The 23,994-nt window shown below is 38.2% G+C and overlaps 2 protein-coding genes across 3 annotated transcripts; one reads left to right on the plus strand and one right to left on the minus strand.

Moving 5' to 3' along the window:
* Positions 1-504: 504 nt before the first annotated feature.
* On the minus strand, positions 505-23,014 carry zswim2 (zinc finger, SWIM-type containing 2). Its single transcript, XM_042512980.1, has 7 exons — positions 22,946-23,014; positions 3,292-3,362; positions 2,780-2,820; positions 2,310-2,544; positions 1,777-1,982; positions 1,049-1,128; positions 505-747 (listed from the first exon to the last, which is right to left on the minus strand). The coding sequence occupies exons 1-7, from the start codon at positions 22,973-22,975 to the stop codon at positions 550-552; spliced, it is 861 nt and encodes a 286-aa protein (XP_042368914.1). The 5' UTR covers positions 22,976-23,014; the 3' UTR covers positions 505-549.
* LOC121962719 (calcitonin gene-related peptide type 1 receptor-like) lies at positions 6,327-16,071 on the plus strand. 2 transcript variants are annotated; one of them, XM_042512978.1, is made up of 13 exons: positions 6,327-6,471; positions 8,199-8,277; positions 9,650-9,800; positions 9,893-10,003; positions 10,311-10,423; positions 10,504-10,595; positions 10,684-10,810; positions 10,899-11,052; positions 11,134-11,194; positions 11,298-11,364; positions 11,469-11,687; positions 12,689-12,730; positions 12,968-16,071. In XM_042512978.1, the coding sequence occupies exons 2-13, from the start codon at positions 8,227-8,229 to the stop codon at positions 13,172-13,174; spliced, it is 1,395 nt and encodes a 464-aa protein (XP_042368912.1). In that variant the 5' UTR covers positions 6,327-6,471; positions 8,199-8,226; the 3' UTR covers positions 13,175-16,071. The 2 variants fall into 2 exon arrangements, with proteins under 2 accessions (XP_042368912.1, XP_042368913.1); XM_042512979.1 differs by having other exon boundaries at positions 9,896-10,003.
* Positions 23,015-23,994: the final 980 nt, after the last annotated feature.

The following is a 23,994-nucleotide window of genomic DNA, read 5'->3' on the forward strand; positions in this document are numbered from 1 at the left end:
TATTTTTTAACCTGGACCCTATTTCCCATGTTTTTCTATCTAAGTGATTAATTGCAGGAAATATACAGTACTGTGCAAAAGTCTTAGGCCACTTTGAACTTTATTTTAGCAAGGTTGTCATGGCCACGCATATTGATTTCTCAGTAGTCTTTTAACTAAAATACAACCAGTACACATTATTTTAAAAAAAGCAAATATTTCAGAATAAAACATCAGGCTTAAGTTACAAATATTTACTGTGACCTCCATTTCCACACCATGTCTTGGCCTCTCTTAGGCAGACACTATGAGATTCACAGTACTAATCTTCTGGTGTATTTACACCAGGTAGCCAATGTCCAAAGCTCAATATTGACTTTTTGAGCTACCTTTTGTTATGGTTGTATGATTCCATGTTTCACACGAAATATTGACTTCAGTCAGAAGAGGCCTTTTTTTTTTTTGTTGTTGTTTTTTTTATTTACTTTTTTCTGTCTAAAACATTGTACTTTGTATTCTGTGTATCTTCATAAAGACACTAAGCAATACATGCATACATCATGTCCTCATTCAAACTTTTCCAAAACAAGATTTCTGCACAGAACTGTATATATTTTTTATTTGGTCCAGTACTGAACGACAACACAGCAGCGGAATAATAAGCAGTGAAGCAGGACTGTGCTTGCTCTGGCTTTTTGTAGGAACTTCAGTCAGACTTGGTTCATCACTCAGGTCCTCCTCCACAAGTTCCCACTTTTCTCTCCTTTCCTGTTTGAAATTTAGTGAGAGTTTTTTATTTTATTCAGGTGTATGTATTTACAGCCTTATTGTGTCAGTTATACTATCAAAAATGCTTTTTCAAAAAACCAATAAAAATATAAGAATTCACTTGACAGGGGCCAGTGTTATTAAGTATATAAAGTATAATATAGCAATTTGTGGTATTACAACAAAGTCTGTGTTATCTGACAGTTTTTTAATCAAGACTTGTATTTTGTAATGCTTAAAGTCTGAAGTGGGCGTTGATGCAGTACAAGTATTACTTCAAAGCTGAATCCAAAAAACTTACTGTTCGTGAAGCAAATGGATGTTGTGGATGGCAGCCCTTCTTTGAGCAGTCGCAGATAGAAGTAGGTGCAGACGGTACATCTAAAGAAGATATCAAAAGGGATTCAAGACAACATGCACCGTATGAGTAGGACAGTACAGTTTACTGGATCGTTCAGCATCGCAAACTCAAAAAATGTCAAGTTCAATTTAAAAAAAATCAGACACAATCACTTAAAAGTAATACATCACTCTCCAATTCCATTTCTGTCAGTCACTCACCCTGTGTCATGTTGAATTTAGGAAGAAAACTTTGTTTTTCTGGTACGTTTCCACAGTGAACAAAGAATCAAAAATCGGACAACATTCTTGATTCATCTAAGTCATGGGGATCTACGTTTAACAATAGCAAAACTTTTTTTTAAGGTGGAGCTGCAACGATTAGTCAAAAATGTTTTGAGAAAAAGTAAAGGGCAACATTTTTATTGAAAACATGCACACAGGTTTGGAAGGCATATAATATTTATGGTTTTTTTTTTATTTTAGGATGCCTGATAACATCAGGCAAAGGACCATAAATAGAAAATTAGCTCCCCAGCTTACTCAGGTGCATTTACATCTGTTTAAATGTGGAGGAGGGGGGGGTTCCTTTAAAATCCACCACTGTATGCTAAGCACCACACTGAAAAACGCTCAATGTACAGTACTCATATTGCTCATGGTATATACATTGGACGAATATTTGCTTACCTAAACATTTGCGGTGACAGGGCAGACCGGGCAGCTGTGACAGAAAAGTCCCAGCTGTCTGTCTGGCTTTTCTCTCTCTGCGGCAGTCAAGAGCTTTGCTGCGTTTTTCACCTGCTCCTGGAGTAATTTCAGACAGTGAAAGTCCTCCCTGCACAGAGGACACTGTCCCTGTCTGACAGATGTGGAAGTTAGTGCCACAACCGCACCTGTGGGAGACAAGGACGGCGTGTGAGAGAGCAGGAAATGTTGCAAAAAAGCGTAAAATATCTGTGTGTATGAATGAAATGTTCCTCTCTGTGAGTATCAGGAGATTTTAAACTAATTTTACAACATCCGAAAATCTGTTGATAGCTTCCACTTCACAATCTGTACGTCAACAGCTGGATGTGCCGTAGCGGGACGGATACGGTTTTATGGGGTCATGTTCAGGTCAGCAGTGCAACAAAAGTTGACTAGAACATCTTACATCACCCTGAAACTTGACTGAAACAATAACAGTGTGACACTGTGACCAACTACAGCCGCCCACACACCTGCACAAAGACATGTGCTGTTTTCTCTCCAGCAGCTCCTCCTGACAGATGGGACACACATCCTGGGCTTGGATCGCTTTCCGGCAGACACTTCCAGCCTCCTGGTCCATGACTGGTTGGCTCGGGGTCCCAGAAGCAGCAGTGGGATCATTTTCCGTCCGGTTTTCTTTGGTTTGTTGTAAACCATGGAGCACCTCCAAGATCCGTCTCTCCCCAAGTCCACACTGAAATGAATCTGGAGCAGAGTTATTTTTAACATGGCATATCAGCAGCAGCACTTGTACAAGGTTGGGTCAGCTATTTCAAAATTCCTACGAACAATAGAATAAAATAGTCTATTAGTGTAGCATATTAACACAGCACTGCGATGCTCATATGAGAAAGCTTTAGAATGAATTGCATTTTACAATGTAGCTTAATTAAAAAGTTTATTTTGCATTGAAAAAAAATATGTATCAAAACAAACTTACATTCATGTTTTCTGGGTAGTCTGAAGCTCCACAGCAAAACCCTGAAACAATAGAGACTACAGGTTAACTCGAAAGTTAGCAGTGCTAATAAATGGGTGCATTCTTGCCCTCACAAGGTCCCACCCCTAACTATCCCCCCTGAGAGGGACCCGCATGTCTCTGAAACGACCTGAATGGACCTCTTTACTCGCCGTAGTAATCCATAATGTGCGTTAGCATGCTGCTAACTCACCGCACATGCTCGGCTAACTCCTGCGGTTTGTTGTCCTCTTTCTGAAGTCAACAGAGTTCATTGAAAAAAAGCAAATGTGGTTGCTTAAATCTAAGAACCACTGCCCCATCTGAGAAACACTGTTTGACCACATCAAAGTTTTTTTCTTGAATAGTTTTTATAGCTCCCCGGTATTATGGATAAATACAATGACACTATTAATGTTGCACAACAGATCTGGGGAAATATTACCGGCTGAAAACTTAAGGCGTGTTAAGCTTTTAGTGTGTGTTATACACACCAGCAGACGTGTTTGCGCTGCTCCCTGGTGAACACAGGAAAAGTGCATGTAGGTGGATCGCCCAAAAACACCTGGAAAATACGAAAAACACAACAAAACAAGTTTTTTATCGGAACCTTTGTTCACCGTGTACATGAAAAGCAAAACTTTTAAAAAGGCTCTTTGCATAAACCAAGAAACATGGTGAATTTGGCGTTATACCGACTGACAGGTAGTTAATGGCTGTCTGTAATAAATTCACGACTACGACAAATATTGCCGTACCTGGAAGTAGCTCGGGTCTCGTTGTGTATTTTAACTTTTTCACTGTCTCCTCAGTTATCACATAGCAACACAATGTCCCACTTTGACACAGCAAAACATCGGTTAACTTGCCGTTAACTTGCTAGCTAAACATTAGCATCTAACATAAAACACGCTTCGCGATCAATCGCCAATCAATAAAGTTTTACCGGAGCATTTGTCCACTGTGTACATGAAAAGAAACACTTGTAAAATGATTTTCGAGCTCACAAACTTTTCGCAGACCTTGAATTTGGCTTTGTAAGCTTGCACAGGTAGCTCGTTAGTCTTCCCGATTAGTTCGACAAATTTAATGGTTAAATATTTCTGTGCCCGGAAGTAGCTCGGAAGTCTTTGTGTTTTCAACTTTTTACCGTCTACTTAGCTATCAAACAGCCACACGTTACCCCGTTTTAAGACAGAAAACCGTCGTATTCCTCCCCGCTGATTTGGTGTTCGCCTTTCGAGCCAAACATTTTGGATGTATAGTTTCCGGCCGCCAACTCACAACTTCCGGTTAGTGCAGCGAATCGACATGAGTGGTGAAGGGATGACGTCATTTTGTAGGCCAACCAGGAAGTTAGTGTCGCTCTTAATCCCACGTCAAAAAACCTTATGGGACTTTTGAATGGGTTTCGATTATCACTAAAATAAACTTTGTGACGCACTTTTCATCACCACTTTTATGAGTTTTGAGGCATAAATTAGATCGTCAGAGGAAAAAAGTTGTTATTAGGTTATACGCGAACTACATCGCGGTCGCAACAACGTAAACTTCACAACTTTCCATTAACTTGTTAGTTAACCATTAGTGTGGTGATTCTCACAAGCAAAACGCATAACAATCAATCCCTAATTAATAATGTTTTTTTTTTTTTGTTTTTTTTACCGGAGCATTTGTCCACTGTGTACATGAAAAGCAACACTTGTGAAATGATTTTCAAGCTCACAAACTTTTCGCAGACCTTGAATTTGGCTTTGTAAGCTTGCACGTGTAGCTTCGTTAGTCTCCCCGATTAGTTTGACAAATTTAATAGTTAATAAGACAGAAAAGCGTCGTATTCCTCCCCGCTGATTTGGCGTTCGCCTTCCTTATCAAATATTTTGAATGTATAGTTTCTGGCCGCCAATTCACGACTTCCGTTTAGTCGACATGAGTGGTGAAGGGATGATGAATTTTGTAGCCCAACCAGGAAGTTAGTGTGGCTCTTAATCCCACCAAGAAACCTTATGGGACTTTTGAATGGGATTTCGATTATCACTAAAATAAACTTTGTGACGCACTTTTCATCACCACTTTTACGAGTTTTGAGGCATAAATGAAATCGCCAGAGGCAAAAAGCTGTTATTAGGCTAAACGCCAACTACATCGCGGCCGCAACAACTTAAACGTCACAATTTGCCGTTAACTTGTCAGTTAACCATTAGTGTGTCGATTCTCACAAGCAAAACGCATAACGATCAATCCCTAATTAATAAAGTTTTTACCGGAGCATTTGTCCACTGTGTACATGAAAAGCAACACTTGTGAAATGATTTTCAAGCTCACAAACTTTTCGCAGACCTTGATTTGGCTTTGTAAGCTTGCACAGGTAGCTCGTTAGTCTTCCCGATTAGTTCGACAAATTTAATCGTAAATATTTCTGTGCCCGGAAATAGCTCGGAAGTCTTTATGTATTTCAACTTGTTACCGTCTACTTAGCTATCGAACAGCCACACGTTATCCCATTTTAAGACAGAAAACCATAATTTTCCACCCCGCTGATTTGTTCGCCTTTCGAGCCAAACATTTTGAGGGGGTAATTTCCGGCCGCCAATTCACAACTTCCGTTTAGTGCAGTGTATTGACATAAGCGCGTGAGTGGGGAAGGGGCGACATATTTTTGTAGTCCAACCAGAAAGATCGCCTACAAAAATACGTCAAAACCTGTTCGCTCTACATTGGCATCTGCTGGTAGAAGCTTGAGTTTCATCATTATTTTGGTTAGGGCTCTGGCCCACTCTGTCCAGAAGAGGGCGCCGTTGCAAAGGAATAGAAATCCTTTTTCAGTTCTCTGCTTCCACATTCAAAGTAGTTACTTAGTGAAACATCTTTTTCTTCTTTTAAATAAATATATATATATATATATATATATATATATATTTTTACATATATTGTATATTTTCTGTAAATTTAACAGCCCAATTGTAATCTTTTAAGTCTGGGACTCTTTCGTGGAAATTTGAAGAAAAAAAAAAAATATAAAAATGTTCAAAAACAAAAATAATAATAACAGAACACAATAAATAAAAAAATTAAACAAAAACACAAAACATGACTAGTAATAATAATAATAATAATAGGTATTATTATTATTATTAGTAGTAGTAGTAGTAGTGGTGGTATTACAAAAAGACAAAATTACAACTTGTTGACATAATAGGATTATTACTAGTTTTTCAATGTCTGTTAATAAAATTTGCAATATAACTTTTGATTTTAACAGCCATAAATACAAAACAGACCTATTTATAAATACGCAAGACCTTTGCAGGCACATGAAGAAAGAAATTCCACTCTGTGCGATAAAGCATTCATCATGACGTACAGCCAGGACAAGTTTACGTCATACACAATGAAAATGATGCATGTTAATGGCTATCAATCATATCAGCGCTTCGTACCCATTACCCATTACAGTGTAGGGATGTCCCTCCAGCATGTGATGTCATCCCTAGCCCCAGTCAGTTTTTATCAGGACAGCTCAGTGTTGCCTCTGACTCTGCTGCGAAACACACGCTGAGGGAATACTCCTGTAACATTTTGCCTTTTCCTGCAAAGGCAAACTATCAGACTGAAGGATTACCCTTGAAGAAGTGGCAAACATTGCATTGTTATCATTTTCTGCTCCTGAAAGGGTAAGTTTCTTTTAATAGTTGTAATGTTTCAGCATGTAGACCTGGATTACTCTTAAAACACTGGTTATGATACTGAAAGCGGGACAAACGTTTATTTTCAAATGTCACATTGAAATAGAAACGTTATCTCAAAGCCTATCTGATGTGGTGCACATTGAAAACAGATATGGTGGGGAAGGCGTAAAGATGCTTTTAGCCCTTAAAAGATCAGTTTATTTTCTCTACATGAGTATTAAACAGAGAATAAATTCATTTATACTTCAAAACACATGAAGAGAGATGATAGAAGACTATTTAGTGTATAGCAAACGAATGAATCTCTCTTTGCATGACTGTTTCTGACATTTAAACACAATATATTAGTGTTATATAATGGGATTAAGACCTAATAAAGTCATGGATCAGATTGTAAATCATTGTGGACAATAAAAGGATATTGTCATTTTGAGTTATTATGTGTCTTTGTTGGCTTTAAGAGAGTTTTTGGGTGTGTTCACGAATAAATTAATCATATAAATGGACAGATATTTCCTGAATTTTCAGCCAGGAAGTTGGAAATTAATAGTTTGTTTTGCTCTGACAGTATTATTAACTGAAAAGTGTCACTCTCATGCTGTAGCCTGACGAGAGTGAAGGAGCGAGTGGAAAGATTTTGTGGTTGAAAGTAAATTTGTAAAGCTGGGCATAGGTAAATAATACAGTATATACCTGAATCTATTACAAAAAAAAGAAATATTTCATTTTTGTTACATTAACCCTTTGAAAACATAAAAATATCAAGATACAACATGGAAATATATAAATCTAAAATAATAATAATAATAATTACCAATAACAATAACATATCAAAATACAATTAAAAATGGGTTATATATAAATTCACTTTACATAGACATACATATTTAGTCCAATCTACATAGGAAAATACAAACATTATTTAACAAAAAGTTGAAATTAAAAGGTTCTCTTTATATTGTCACAATTTCAACAAGTCAAAATGGACAGTCCTGTTCCTAAGTATATAATCTTTTTAATAATTAATCCCAGTGTTTCCACATTTTTTCATTAGTGATGTCCATCTTTTTATTTTTAAAAAATCCCTCTGTATTCTGAGTATATATATTTACAGTAATAGCAGTTGCTGAGGAGCACGTAGCTCATTTTGAATCACATTTTTCACCCCAAAATTAAACCATTGACCATTTAAGTTCTTAACTAGGTGAGATGAAAAGTGATTGGGATATTTTTCTCAGACAACAAAAGTTATAAAATATTGTTAAATTCAGCATCATCACTGATTGTGCTGACAAAACCTCTATACTGCTAATGTTTTTACCACCATTAGAATTATTATTGTCTATTTATTATGTATTTCACCATCTTTTCTTGGTTGTGATTCCTGTGTTCAATATATATTATGTTGTATTCTCAAGCGTATACACTGTGTAACATAAGTGAGTTTGCAGCACATGTTCTTTCTCTATTTGTCACATTAATGTCTTTTGGCTAAACCTTAGTTAAACTTGCTCAACGTGCATAATAAGCATGCAGGAAGGAAGCTGTGGGGAACAGAGGAAGTAAAGGCCACATCTGTAACCTTAACATCCAAAAGGGGAAACCTGCCTTTTACAAATTAAAAACATGGGACTGAAACGATCGAAGCAAAGAGTGAATGTCACATTGTTTAAATATTGTAACACTGATATTATTTTCTTGTACACAAACAGATTATAAAGCCCACGGTGATCAGAGCAGATGGATTTAAACGGCTTCATGTATCTCCTGATCCTTTGTGCCCTCAATAAGGTAGCGGTTGTGTGTAAACTGTACAGTTTTTATCCTAAAATATGCAGTTTTGGCTCAATATGTCACCTTCATATGCTCTTCTTGTATGGTTTTGCAGCGTTATTGTTTATTTTTAGATAAGGCATGCCAATTTGAAGCAAGTTCTGTTAGTTATTCTATTTTTTATTCATTCATTTTTGTTGGTACGTGTATTTTGGCTGTGCACATTAGATTAAATGTGATCCTGGATCTCAATGTGTGGATAATCTTTTAATCTATAATCTATTTTTAGAATATTTTTCACCACAACTTAAGTTCTTTGCTTCTAAAAACTGCATTTAACCCCCTCCTGTCATTCAGAACTATTTATTTGATTGGCTGAATACTTTTTCTTGGACAGATTACTGAACAGGCCTACAGGACAGAGGCCCAGAGGCCCAAACTGCCAGGGGCCACCTTAGCCTTTACCTGCAAAATGTTATACAAATTAACATGTGCAAATTAGACAGAGACTCAAAATGACCACAAAAATGGACAAAACAACCAAAAAGAAGCACAAAACAACTAAGACATACAAATTACCTCAAAGAGATCCTAGATTACCTGAATGAGACCCAAATGAAGACATAAAACAACTACAGGGGACACAGAATGATTACAAAGAGACACAAAACAACCAAAAAGACACAAAATTAGAGACCTACATAACCCAAATAACTACAAAACGACAACCACAAATACATTCAATTACCGCAAGGAGACACAGAATACCCCAAAGAGATCCAAAGGACTACAAAAAAGATTTAAAGTAGACAAAGAATGACAACAAAGAGACACAAAACAATTACATAAAATCCACTCAAAGAGACACAAAATGACTACAAAGAGACAGAAAATGACAACAAATTGACACAAAACAACTAAGAGAGACACACAATTACCCCAAAGAGACCTAAGTGACAACAAAATGACATAAAACAATCGCATTGAGACTCAGAATGACTAAAAAGAGTAAGAAAACAACCTAAAGATGCAAAATGATTTAATGTTGCACTTCCATAAAGTCAAGCAACTTATGAAAAACAGATTAAAATAAAGAATGGCCAAAATCGAAGAAGCAGAGATTGAGATGTATTCACCTTTTGGTCCTGACATGGGTCAAATTTACTTCCCATAATGCAACATGAGACCAATTTTATTTCTCCCAGTACCACAGAAGACATAAACTACATATGGTGACTTTGTTATTATATGAAAATGATGCGTATTGTAGCTAAATTCAGTTGATGAAAATTCTGGTTTGTTGGCGCTTGCTTGACAGTTGCACTCAAATTTTTGTATATTTGTTGATCTGCATGTGTTTGCATGTTGAATTCCAATAATTTCTCTCAAGCTCCTGGTGGTGGCGAGCCCTGAAGATGACTACCAGGAGCATCTGAACCATCGGGGCGAGCATCAGTCGACGCGGCATCAAATCGCCACAGCTCAGTATGAATGTTTCCAGAGGATTATTAAAGAATCGCACCGCAAAACAAAAACAATAGGTGAGAATATGATCCCAGAAAGCCTTTTGGATGCACCTATTTTTTAAATATTAAATTGCTCTAACATATCACCTTGTTTGCTTTGTTGTCAGCAGGGCCAGTGTGCAACGCAACATGGGATGGGTGGCTGTGCTGGGAGGAAACTGAACCTGGATCAACAGAGCAGAGCTGTCCAGACTACTTTAAGGATTTTGATCCTCATGGTAAATTTCTAAATTCAATGTCAATTCAATGTCAAACAAATGCTTTTCCTAATTTTCTATTATATTACTAAGGTTACAATGTCAGGTGTTCAAATAAGTTTTACATAATGAGGTAAACTTATGTAAAAGTAATCACTTCTGTCACCATGCTACATTACATTGATTATCCAGCACAAAAAACAGCATAAAACCTGGACGGAGAACTATTTCAAAAGTTCTCCTCTACTCAGCTCATGAAATGGTGCTGTAAGTTATTGGTTCATATCCAAAGCGCAATGCTTAACTTTGGTTGCAAATTTGTAAACAGCTATGGCATCCAAAGTGTGCTCAGAGACGGGCGAGTGGGGACGCCACCCAGAGAGCAACAGGACATGGACAAATTTTACAAACTGCCAGGCCAACACGACTCATCACGGGACAGTAAGGACAAACACAGACAACACAAAAAAGCTATAAAGCAGCTTTGATTGTGAACTTGCATTCATTTTGTTGTCTTGCAGGCGGCAATGACTCACTTCTACTTGGTCATGATTGGTCACGGCCTGTCGCTGGTGTCACTGCTCATATCATTAGCAATATTCTTCCATTTTAAGTAAGTGTTGAAAAACTTTCTTAATCTCAAGCTGGGCCAAACTAATAAATATGAGTCTAACTTGCATCTCCTCCTTGGCTGCCCTCAGGAGTCTAAGCTGCCAGAGAATAACCCTCCACAAAAACCTCTTCCTCTCATTCGTGCTGAACTCCATCATCACCGTCGTCTGGCTTACAACAGTGGTAAAGAAACAGGGACACACATACAACGATTCTGTAAGTGATCTGACCTTTTGCACATATGGCTTTACATTTTAATGTTCAGTAAAGACCTGACGCTCATATTATTTTTTCTAAAAATTAGGCGAGTTGTAAGCTGCTCATGTTCATCCACCTATATCTGCTGAGCTGTAACTACTTCTGGATGCTCTGCGAAGGCATCTACCTGCACACTCTGATTGTTGTGGCAGTGTTTGCAGAAAAACAACATCTCATGTGGTATTATCTGCTCGGCTGGGGTACGTAAAGATCTAATATTTCACCATATTCACACAACATTACACTCAAATATCAAAAACAGCTCTAATTCGGTTTTGCAGGTTTTCCACTTGTGCCAGCGGTGATACACTCAATAGCACGCCACTGCTACTACAACGACAAGTGAGTCTGCTTTATCATTGTGACGATTTCAAAAGATATCACTCTACTTAAGTTGCATGCTTTCATACTTTATCATATGATGATCTGATTTATGCATTCACAGATGTTGGGTCAGCTCAGATACGTCCTTGCTGTACATTATCCACGGCCCCATCTGCGCCGCTTTGGTGGTAAACACTGAGCCCCCCTGTGTGACTTTTGCCTTTAGATAAAAACAATTGTAACTGTGTCATACAAAAGCTGAATTTCCATTTTTTTGACTCTTTGATTCCAGGTGAATCTCTTCTTCCTGCTTAACATCGTTCGGGTTCTCATCACCAAGCTGAGAGTGACGCACCAGGCCGAGTCCAGCCTCTACATGAGAGCCGTGAGAGCCACACTCATCCTCATCCCTCTGCTCGGCATCCAGTTTGTCCTGCTTCCCTACAAGCCCCAGGATCACTGGGTCTTTGAGATCTACTTGTACGTTATGGAGATCCTCATGCACTATCAGGTCAGTGCATATGTGTTTCAAACATAAGTGCATTACTGAGCAGGCTTATTAGGGGACAGGCCCCTCTGGCCTTCATTTGCAAAATGTCTTGCAGATTAACACTACTGACCAGAAAGAGACTCAAAATGACCGCAAGGGGATGCAAAGAAACTGCAAAGAGACATGAATTTACTACAAATAGGGGCAAATCAACGATAAAGAAACACAAAACGACCAAAAAGACAATAAATAACCTCAAAGAGACAGAAAATTACTTCAAAAAGAAGCAATTCAACCTCAAGACAACACCAAATGAAGACACTAAATGTCCTAAAAAGACACTAAATGACTTCAAAACAATAGGAAATTACCTTAAAAAGACACAAAATTGCTAAAAAGTGACACAAGACAACCACAAGGAGACACAAATGAACTACAAAGGGACACAAAACAACCAAAAAAGACGCAAAATGAATTCAAAAAGATTCAAGATGACCTCAAATTATTATAAAGAGACACAAATGGATTTTAAAAAGACATAAAACAACCAAAAAGCCACTAAATGACCTTGAAGAGACAAATATGACAGCCTAAAGATGACACCAAATGACCACAAAGAGACACAAAACAGCAAAAAAATAAATAAAAGAAACCCCAACAAAAAAACAAAACAGAATAAAAAAGTGCCTTTTGCATATCTGTGCTCAGCAGCTCATTGTCCGATAATCGACCCATGTTTTTGAGCTGTATGATCTACCAAAGATTTTCCACCTCAAAGACATTGCCAAATTTGCATTTTCCCAGTAAACATGTCTGGTACATGATATAATAAGCTCGTCTGTGGGCGCAAAGTTGTTGCAGAACCGTCCAATAGTTATATCCTCAATGATTTTGTGGTTTAATTTACAAATATTTCTACAATTAGAGCATGATCATGTGACACTGTCAGCAGCTGTTTGAGCTTAAGGGAATTACTATCTTGTGCATTTTTCTCAAGATCTTTTTCTTTTTTTCTTGTGCAGGGTCTCCTGGTTTCTACAATATTCTGCTTCTTCAATGGGGAGGTGAGTAATGAGCTCAATTCAGCGTATTAATACTGCATCACAACATCTCACAAGAGGTCACCACAGTGACCCAATGGTGGCTACGGCCTGGGACGGACAGCTTAAAAAATTGATACGAGAGCATCAAAAATTCACTAAAGATGTCTCTTCATTGCAGTTTGCTCAAAAATAACATAAAATATAAACAATGCAATCTTTGTTGCACTTCATTCATTATCGTTTTGTCTTTTCTTGCAGGTCCAGAGCGTTCTGCGAAGACACTGGAATCAACAAAGGATGCAGTTTGCCGGCACATTTGCCAATGCTGACTTCTTTCGCTCCGCTTCCTACGTGGCATCATCCCTCACAGAGGTCCACCGCTGCTACAGCATCGAAAGCCACACCGAGCACATGAACGGCAAGAGCTACTCGGATATATTCAGATCGGAAAGCCCTTTCGTGTGAAGCTGGCACTATTTCTTTAAAAATGCTACGAAGATTGACGTCTTCATGGAGTTTTACCACTGTTCAAGGCAACTGAGTACAAATGTTTTTCCATCTTCTAGCCAAAAACATTCGTATATTTTACTTTTTAAGACTTTTTTAAAATAAACATCAGCAAAATAGAAGGAGCTTGAGACCAAAGACGCCGTTTCTTCATCATCATTTACATCATGCGAATATTCGAAGGGGCTCCTGCCGGACATAAGGAAGAGCCCATGAACCAAAGCATTAACACAAGGAATTAATGCTTTTTTTTTGTTCGTATGGAATAAACTCGAAGAGCTGAAGAAGAAACTGCTCTGCTGAGCTGGCAGTCTTGCAAATAGAGTGTTTTTTTTCTGGGCATTTTGAGCATATTAATGCAATTAAAAAATGGGTTGTTATTGGAGAGAGTGTTTTGGAAAGGATAAACACAAAGACCATGTGGAACCAAGTCTGAAAAGCATTTCAGGTTTCAGTTAAAGGCACATAGATCTTTGGAGACAGAAATAATCCCACCTATAACGCAAGTATCAATGTGCAGAGTTGCAAGAGTTAGCCAGATGGCAAGCATTAATAGCAATGAAGGCAAACTGTATATCTTAAAGAGTGCAAAAGAATGAAGTACTATGATTTCTGTTGTTAGTACCATAAGGAACCGCACATGCTAATGTAGAAAAACGTTCAAAAACACAGAAATATGAAGTATTAAACTGCTAGCTTTCTTAGCTAAATGTCAACCGTGCTTTAACTGCCTTTGAATTAAAGGCATCCAGCTTAGAATATAGGGTGAGGAGAGTTTTCTATTTAAGTTTTAATATTCTTTAGATAAGTTAAAAGGAAATAAGGAGATTCACAACAAAATATTGTCAGAAACAGCCCCATAGGTCATTTGTACAAGCAGTCAAGGCCCATATTTCTGTTTATTGTTGGGTGTTTGGTGGCTGTAGTGATTATGACAGGAGCAAAGGAGAAAGTCAGGAGGTCAAATTGGTCAAACAAAGACAGGACTTTGACCCAGGAGATTACTGTTTGTGTCCCGTGTGAAAACAAAAGTCAGCGTTGACTAATTTTAATTCAGCGCATTGTTATGGAAATGAATACAACAACACTCATACCGGTCCGCAGGTTAATTTAATGTACTTAACTAACTTATGTCACAAACATAATGTACCTAACTTTTGTTAAGTACGTAATGTTAGTCAACTTGCATATTTAACTTAAGTTATGTATGTCTAACTTAACCAAGTTTTGTTGCCTAAACCTAACCAGGTTTGCACTTTTATATAGACCATTATATGTGATGTACGACTTATCCTGTAATTTAGGTATGAGGACACATGTCGGATCTGCTGTCCTGGTAGGGCATTAATTAAAGGAACGCTCCTGTGGGTTGTATTAGATGGTAGGAACAAATGACCTATGTGGTCCCATAGGTTGGATTACTTCAGAAAGATAAGCTTTCATTGTCTTACAGTATCTTTTAAGTTAATGCTCCTTTGGCTCATTGTTTTTTTTCTTGCTTCAGGTCTAATTATTCCAAAATGCTGGAGAGATGATTGTGAAGTTGTGACTGAGGAAATATGACTGAAAATTGCATTAATTTGTACATATATTTGTATATGAATGTGACATATATCAAGGCACAAATATGCAGCCTTTACTGTACTTTGTATATTTTTTCCAGCTAACACATTATTGTATTACTGACGTTACACTTTTAAAAGTCCACAGACTGCAGCAGGTTCATATAGCCAAGTATACAGTTGTTAAATGTAGTTTTTTTTTTTTTAATTCGTTCTCTTGAGATTTTGGTGTCAAGGAAACAGATTCAGCAGGAACTGAGTTATGTTGATTCACTGATAAGATAAAACCTGTCATCTCTATGAGAGATAACTTTCCTGATACACAAAAAGCTGCTGGTTTCAGCCTTAAAAAACAGGAAATACACTTATTACCACGCTCATGTTTGTCCGTTCAGTATGAAGCTGCAGCCAAGAGCTTTAGCATAAAGACATGAAATGGGAGCAGAACTATCCGCAAGCATTATTTGCCAAATGTTGAAGTGTTAGCTGTACAGCACTTAAGTAAATCTGCGTAGAAATTTTCAACTATATTTTTCTGTTAGAATCACCGAATATTTCTGCCATATGAGTACCATAATAATTTACAAGACCTCTACTGTGATTTCTGAACTGATTTGGGGTGATAGGAGAAAGAAATATATAAATGTCACAGGTATCAACAATACTTTTATCTTTAGCTATTGTATTTTGCTACTAAAGAAACCCTTAATACAGTTTCTTGATGTGCACAGTTAGATATTTATTATATGTTACACTGGAAATATATGTATTGCATTGTTTAGGCTCTAATGTCTGAAAGGTGGCATTCATTTCTTTGATCGATAAATCAAATTCTTCCAGGGAGGATCAAACTGATTTACCTTTAAAGGGTTAATTAGCTTGTGAGAGGGTTTGAAGGGTAAACAAAGCATGCTTGCTGCTATAAACGCTCTAAATGTTGAAGGCTAAAGCTCTTTTGAATAAACCTCGTTAAAAGGATCAGTCTAGCTTAATTAATAATAGTATTGCTGTTAACATGGGCTATAATAGAAAGATAAATATACACACGGTGTGAGAGGGATGTGAGAACAGTTAATCACAGACAGGTTTTCTAACGTCAAGAATGCCTTGGTGGTAAAAGAAATATAAAACACAGATGTGTGTTTTCCCACGTCAGAAGTGTTACACAAGATTTTAGCCACAGTCTGAATCTCATTTTCAATTTTGTAACATAGTTTTGTCAGTAAATAATGGTTCATACTTAGGTAAGGATGTTGTAAATAAAAAGAAGCTGTTTTAAACTGAGATTCAGTTTAAAGAAAGTGTTTTGTTTCTTTTCTCAGTGTCTCTTTTACTGTAAATATTTGTTTTTTTCTTTCCCACATGTAATTAAGGGTGGGATTTCCTCGTCTGACCTTAGAAAACGTTTCCCACTGAAGCAAATATTGTTTCCAGACAAAGCAGGGCGTGTCGCTGTCTGTTCCTCATCCAGAAATGTATATGCGACCAGGTGCAATTAGGAAACCCCAGAGGAAAAGTGCTATATCCATCCTTGCAGAGCATCATTCATCAAATTCAGAACAGAGACACTGCAAAAGCACTTAACTTTTCTTTTCATCTGCCTGCAAACACATGGCGATCAGAAGCATGTGGCGATTTGTCATTGCAAGGGATATTTACAAGCTACTTGCACACCTTTCGTGACCTCAGCGCACGAGGGATTGTTTGGACATTTCAAGGGGCATCAAGTGATTTTGTGCACGACACTAAACATCTGCCGTTTTTACAACATCGACTTGCATCCTGTCGCATCAAAAGAGATCCTGTGTGGTTTCTGATGGCACACATTTCCTTTAAAAGATTAAAAAAAAACTCGAAGCTTGCACATGTGAAAGTAATGATGTTTTCGTTGTTTACTGATCACAACACCAGTCCCGACTCCCTTTATTTACCTCAGTGGAAATCAGACCGCTGGACGTATTGCAGGCTTCCTGTTTCTAAGAATACATTGCCATTGAACTCTTGATCTGTCCCCTCTTGTGTGCTGGTAGCAAACACTTCCTCGGTCTCATGACTAACACTTGTTTACTGCCTTTACTTCCGCACGCTTCCACTTAAACTTGAGGCATTTAGCCGATGTTTTGTATGGATTTCCAGTTGGTAGCAGTTCTGGGTATTTGTCAGGGACATTTCCACAGGACATTACTGAATGGAGACATAATATGCTACACATGTGCGCTCCTGCATGGTGACAGGCCTGCAAATGAAGCTGCAGAAAAGTTTCAGAAAACAAGCACATAAATCTGCTCCATATTGCCGTGGTCACATTTAACTTTAATTCGACTGACGCACTAATCTGGACTAATTTCCCCTGAGTGAGAACGGACCATGACAAACTGACGTAACACACAGTGACTCAATATTTCATTCGAACTCGTTACATTCCAGAGGACCTCATTATCCCAACAGCAGCAACAAATAAATGCTTCAGTTTTAGCAGACAAATACTTATGAGACAGTGATAATTAAGTGACAAATATTAGAAAGCAGCAGGCCGAGGTCGAAAAACACTAATGGTACTCATGAATACAAACCTAAATCTACATTTAGGGAGAAAGAACTACTGTTTTTTAAAGTAATCTTAAATTTAACAACTTCCTGTTAACCTCTTCCATGCATCAGTAACCGAAAAGTCTACAGAAAGCCCAAACACAATACTTGCTTGCTTTATCATCTGCCAAATTGCCAAAATAAATGTTGGCATTGTGTATTTCTCCATCAGCATATTGTAACAGAGATGTTCCCTCTTTGATTTTTTTTTCTGTTTCAAAGACGCTGTGGTTAGCTGCTTGGATTTAGGTACAAAAAACACTTGACTAGAGAGAGGGAAATATAATTTTTTGGTTTGAAATACATGCCTTGGGTGGCACAATCATGGCTGGAAATGCCCAGATATCTCGTTAAACAAGTACCCAATTCTGGGGCACCTGGTGGCTCAGTGGATAAGGTGGGCGCCCCATGTATGGAGGCAGCATCGTCGCCACAGCAGCCGTGGGTTTGATTCCGGCCTCGGCCCTTTGCTGCATGTAACCCAGTCTCTCTCTTCCCCTGTCACACTTGTGCTGTCTATCAACTAAAGGCAAAAATGCCCAAAAAATAAATAAAACAAGTACCCAGTTTTTTTATCGTGGCTAGAAATGCCCCCACCGTCTCACTATATACATCCGGTTTTGGTGCCACAACTAAAGAGAGGAATGAAGCAACAACTCGTACTTTTAGTGCCACAATAACAATTGGAAATGCTGCAATGCCTTGTTAATAAAGGCCTGGTTTTGTTGCCACAGTCACAGCTAGAAATGATGCTAATATCTCGCTAAAAACATCCAGTTTTGATGCCTCACTTGTAGCTAAAAATGTCTTGAATGACTCACTAAAAACAGTTTTACCAATCACAATTGGTAATGCAATAATGTCCTACTAACAAACACTGAATTTTATTGCCAAAACTACAACTGGAAATGCCAGGATGTCTCACTAAAAAGCACCCGGTTTGGGTTGCACAGTCATGACTGACATGTAGAAATGTCTTTCTAAACAACAGCATTTTGGCGACACAGTCACAGCTAGAAATGCAGAAATGTCATGCTAAAAGAACAGTTTAAGTAACACAATTGCATCTGGAAATGTTGCAGTGTGTCTCATGAAAGAAACACCCAGTTTTGGTGCCACAATCGAGGCTGGAAATGCCCCAACATCTTGCCAAAAACACCCAGTTGTGGTGTCACAAGAGTTGCTAGAAAAGCCCCAACATCTTGCTAAAAATATCCATATTCAGTGCAACAATCACAGCTAAAATGCCATGGATGTTTTGCTAAAAAGCACCCACTTTTGGTGGCACAGATGCGGCTTAAAATGCCAAAATTCTCAGCAAAAAAACCACCCAATATTGGCACCACCATCATAAATGAAAATGCCACAAAGTCCTGCTAAAATGCAGCAATTACTTGCTAAAAAACAATTTTGGTGCTATAATCACGGCTGAAAATATAACTGAGGCCTCACCAAAAAACACAAGGTTTTGTTGTTTGTTTGTCTCTTACAGTTGTCTGCTATGGGAGTTGTTTTGCTCCCGATACACAACATCAGCTCATAGACATGTATTTAAAACTTTGTCACTGTACAAATTTGGATATGCTAGCTGTTATCATTCATTAATTCCTCTAAGCCAACTCATGCATATTTACGTATCATGTTCATATTACAAAACAACGTGCAGGAAACTGGAGCTCTGACAACTTTGATTTTTCTTCCTTTGAGAAGGAGTTTCCCGTTTGTCATGAATGCGAGTGCATCCTTGGAAAACTTTTATGTTCACGATATGATTATCTTCCCAGCTACAGCGAAAGTGGAATGTTAGGAATGCAAAGAGTAAAAAAAGAAAAAAGTAGACGCGAACACAACCATTAGATGACCACAGAAAATGAAAGCCAATCGCAAACATCTTTTGCACTGCAGTCTTTAACTGGAAACACAGCCGAAAATACTCATGAGCCAATTCTCTTTAAGAAAGACTGACTCAAACTTGAAACAATAAGCTGCAGACATTTCCAGTAATCAAACTTCATTACAAGCTGTGCGTAGAAATATCTGGTACACCCACACACCCACACACTCACACACACACACACACACACATGCACGCATACCACACACACATCTGGCTCGCAACGTGATCGGACCACTTGTGCGTGGGGATGTCGCACTCTTGAGAACAATGGAATGAGTTCTTGGCTGCGCTCGAGGGTGTGGAGGGCGTACAGTACAGGGGTTGGGGTGAGCAATGTGGCCCGGCTGGATGGATGTGACCCGGGTCTGGGTGGGACCGCAGGAAGTCTGCCGCTCGCTGCACGGCCTCTTTTCAGACCGCTGCTGCTGCAGGGTCATGAAGTATCTGAGCGGCTCATCGCCGAGTGATGTCAACACTCGGTTGTGTGGTAGCCTCGCCGCTTTGGTGTTTCTGGAGGGACGTCATGATCAAAAGTGTGAATACATCATGTGGAGAGTTCATTTCCAGAGTCTGAGCCAGGGGTGTAGTACTCCTACTTTTTTTTTTGTTCTTTGCAGCTGTGGGACTCCATAGATGTCATCACCTTTTAATCTCAGCTGCAACAGCCTCAAAACTGCCTGATATGTACTTTATCAGAGATAAAAATATGCTTTAAATTTCTCGTTTTAGCTTTATTTTGTTAGAACCCTGACTATGTTTGCAGATATCAACATTAAACCCTTTAAAAAAACTGTCTTGATGTCTTTCAAAACCATGGAAAGATGGCAATAAGCATGCAACTTAACAAGAAATTACAAAAAATTAGAAAAAAATGTAAAAAAGTTTTCCCCATTACCTAATTTTAAATATATAATCATATTGATTATAAAAAGAGTGTTATTGATATTTTACCTTAGTAAAATTTTTCAGGTCATTTTTTTTTTTACCTTTTAATATTTTCGCAAGTTTCTAATTGCCTATTTTCCCATGTTTTTAAGAAATCAAGTCAATAAACTTGCTCAAATTCCAAAGGTTTAAATGCTTGTGAAAGGCATTTGAGTACAAAAAATAAATAAATAAATAAATACAATGCAAAACTGATGTTGGTCCAGGTTTAAAGGGTTAAAAGAATACTTCAGCCCCCAAATGACCATTTGTACATCAGATACTCACACTGTGTTAAGCTTCATGAAGATTTGATTTTTCACGCATTCTTGCGGTCATTACAAAAATGATGCCAGGGTTAGCCTTTTGTGTGTAAAGTCGACGACGCAGTAAATGTATCATAGTGTTTGGATTTGGGACGACGCCACTGGGAAATGTGATTTTATTTATTTATTTTTTTAAACAATTTTTATTTGTCAAATCATTAACCGATGAACGGGGAGAATAATCAGCAGATAAATCCCTATTGCAGCCCAAATTTATAAAAGCCAACAAAAATGGACCAGAACTAGACAACAATATGAACTACAGGTATGAAAGTGACCTTACCGCCTGCAACAACCTGCACATTTTAACCCAAACTACATTTTTCCCGCCTAACCCTTAACCAAGATTTCCCTTTCTGGCAGAAAGCCCTCAAAGGCAACAATCTCCCATCAGCCATCAACCACAGTGAACAACGATGAAGGTTATCTGCTTTGTAAGCATTTTGTTCTTGATCTCCATTTTTTTAGCATCACATCATCGAAGACATCCCGCCCTTCAAACGTCAGACGTTTGGAAATCAAACTCTTCAAAACATCTCAAACAATAAGCTTATTACGGTTTTAAAGAGCCCAGTTCCGACAGCATAGGGCGGCGGGCCAGTGTCCACTTGTACGAGGCGCGTCGCCGCTCTCGTCTTCAGCCATCGTCCTGCCAACAGGAACTCCCTCGCTCCTCTCCCAGTTTCCTGCCATTGTTCTCTCCCCTGCCACCACACACACGCTCCTCCCAGGATCTGGGAAAAGGTGGGATGTTAAAGCGGCCCATTTCCTTTCCGATCAGCTTCGACCTCAGCCGGTGGAGGAGGGGTGTGTGTGTGTGTGTGTGTGTGTGTGTAAAAGTGTGTGTGTGAATAGAGTGGCAGCACCTATATGAGGTGCAGCTTTCAATTCTTTGAATTTTGTGGATGTAAATTTGCTCTTAGTTTTTCCTTTTTTAAATCAAATTATCTACCGATCGTCAATGAAATTACAGTCTGAAAATCACACATTGAAAAACCGTATTTAACACCCCAGACACCCACACTGTATTTTCATAGTTCTGAAGATGCAATCGGACTAATTGTAGGAGTATTAACTGCTGCTCAACAACAACGAAAAGATTCTCAGACAGAATTTATTGTCCTATTAGCAACCAAGATAATGAGCTACTCTGGAGAAGTGTTGACATTAAGACGGGTCACACGTGAGCCCGTTTGGTTGGCACTTGTGACAACCAATTGTAGCTGCAACACTTCTAACTATAACTCTATTTTAAGAGCTTAAAAGACAAGCAGAAGGGAGCAGAATAATGACAACAAGGGCAAAAAGTTAGAAATTCAACCTGACGCAAGAGTAAAGGTAACAAATTTAAGCTGATGTGGATGTCAAAAGTTAGAAATTCAGCCTGACACCAGGGTAAAAAGTTACAAACTCAACTCACATGTGTGTATAAAGTTAGAAATTCACGCAGACACTCATGTAAAAAGTGAGAAATTCAACCTGACTGCACAAAGTCAGAAATACAACTGTACACAAGCAAAAAAGTTTGCAACTCAGCCTGATAGGGTTGTAAAAATTTAGACATTCAACCTGACACAAGTAGAAAAAGTTACAAATTCAACTTGAGTGTAAAAAGTTAGAAATTCACGCAGACACAAGTATAAAAAATTACGAACTTAACCGCACATGAGTATAAAAAGATTGAAATTCAGCCTGATACTGGTGTAAAAAGTTAGATATTTAACCTGACACAAGTGTAAACAGTAGAAATTTAACCACACACGAATGTAAAAAGTTAGATATTTAACCATAAATGAATGAAAACTAAACATTTAAAAGTGTTTCTGTTGTTTGTTAATTATTTTTTCTTTTTTTCCTCTTTTTTTTAAATAGTCAATGGCAGTAGTCATCCTTAGTCATCCTGCTGAATTTTAGAGTGGGCACATATTGTATTAAATATACATTTTCTGGTATTTCTTTCAATTAAATGTTTAAATTGTTTCTATCGGTTGCATCATTTTGTGTAACTATAGCAATATGCAAAACACCCCCCATCCCTGGATCGGGCTATAATCGCAAATTGCTGAATTTTAGAAAACATTTGTGTACACTAAAACATATTCATTTATAGATGAGATCTTAAACATTATTTTGTTGATTAGAATATCTTAACATCGTTTTTTTTAATGCCAACTGATCCAAGTCTCCCCTAATCCTGAGAACGAAAACCACTCAGTACAGAAAAAATAGAAAGAAGGTCAATGAGCCATAGATTTCTAGAGGTGACAGGAGACACACCCCCCTGGTAATAACATAAAAGTAGCACAGCACTTCTATTTTGACAAAGCTGAAGACATTTCAACAAAAACTGATGCAGAAAAGTCACATATGCATGCATAAAAACCAACCAGAATGCAGGAAATCAAACACTTCATGCTCAAAATGTACTCACGTGTCCCCCAGTGTTGACAAAAACCTGCATCCCTGCAGGGAGTTACTGTGACTTGCATGTGAGGGCTGCTTGATAAGGAGGAAATGAAGGTCAGGTGTGCAGGCAGGTAACTGTCACATCACTGCTGAAAAGGATGTGCATGGAAAAAGAGTCAAAAAAAATCAGAAATCTGCTTGTAAATTGAGAAAATGCTTAAACCTTTGCCTGTAGAAACACTTAAAAATCCTCTGATTCTGCACAGTAATAATCACTGCAGTTTTACACGCAGAACCAGTGATTAATGGCTGTTTGTGTGTTCTTTCTCCCACTATAACCAGCAAACTTTATCACCTTATTGACAGAGAAAACATAATACTTTCCCTTAATTGTGTGGTGTTTTGTTTTTCATGCCACTGAGAATAATTTAGGCCAACGGTTGGATCCTTTCTCATGATCCTTTCCCAGAGTTCTTTAAGTGTTTTTGGAGGGGCGTCAGTGAGGTGGGGTTGGAGGGTCCACAGGAAGGAAAAGGAGTAGCTGGGAAATCTCATCGAGGCTCCTCAGCGAAACAAGAGACACCCCAGTCAGGATCTGGGCGTCGCTGCCAAGTCATCTCAGGGTCGCAGACTCGCAGCGTTTGGGTGAAGCAGGCACAAACACATCACGTGGAGCACACTCGATTTTCATAGAGTTTCACTGCATCGGCCTCATAAAGAGACTTTAAAGTGCACGTGAAAGCGAGCAGGAGGAGATAAAAAGAAGAAAAAGAGGATAGTTTGACCTCTGGGTTCATATATTTTCTCTGGAAATGAGAAATGACTTCTTCCTCTCAGAGATGAGCAAGAGGCTAATGACAGCTGGCTCTGTAAACCAGCACCCCCACATGTCCCTTTGTAATAATAACAATGACAATATTAATATTTTTCAGCCACGCAAGCCTTGTTAACCCTTAATTTCTCCCAAAAACATTGAAAGATGGCTATGAGCAATGTAACAACAAATTATTTTTGAAAAAGAAAATGTCCTGAATTTAGGAAAAAAGAAAGGTAAAAGAACAAAAAGAAGAAATG

The sequence above is a fragment of the Plectropomus leopardus genome, chromosome 24 (genome assembly GCF_008729295.1).
Source record: "Plectropomus leopardus isolate mb chromosome 24, YSFRI_Pleo_2.0, whole genome shotgun sequence".
In the NCBI taxonomy this organism is placed as follows: domain Eukaryota; kingdom Metazoa; phylum Chordata; class Actinopteri; order Perciformes; family Serranidae; genus Plectropomus; species Plectropomus leopardus.

Coding starts and splice junctions, on each gene's coding strand:
- LOC121962719 (XM_042512978.1), top strand. CDS start 8,227: ATGGATTTAAACGGCTTCATGTATCTCCTGATCCTTTGTGCCCTCAAT. Junction 10,004..10,310: donor TAAGGATTTTGATCCTCATG/GTAAATTTCTAA, acceptor ATTTGTAAACAG/CTATGGCATCCAAAGTGTGC. Junction 10,424..10,503: donor ACACGACTCATCACGGGACA/GTAAGGACAAAC, acceptor GTTGTCTTGCAG/GCGGCAATGACTCACTTCTA.
- zswim2 (XM_042512980.1), bottom strand. CDS start 22,975: ATGCAGGTTTTTGTCAACACTGGGGGACAC. Junction 1,983..2,309: donor CAGCACATGTCTTTGTGCAG/GTGTGTGGGCGG, acceptor TGTCTCCCACAG/GTGCGGTTGTGGCACTAACT. Junction 1,129..1,776: donor CTGTCACCGCAAATGTTTAG/GTAAGCAAATAT, acceptor TATCTTCTTTAG/ATGTACCGTCTGCACCTACT.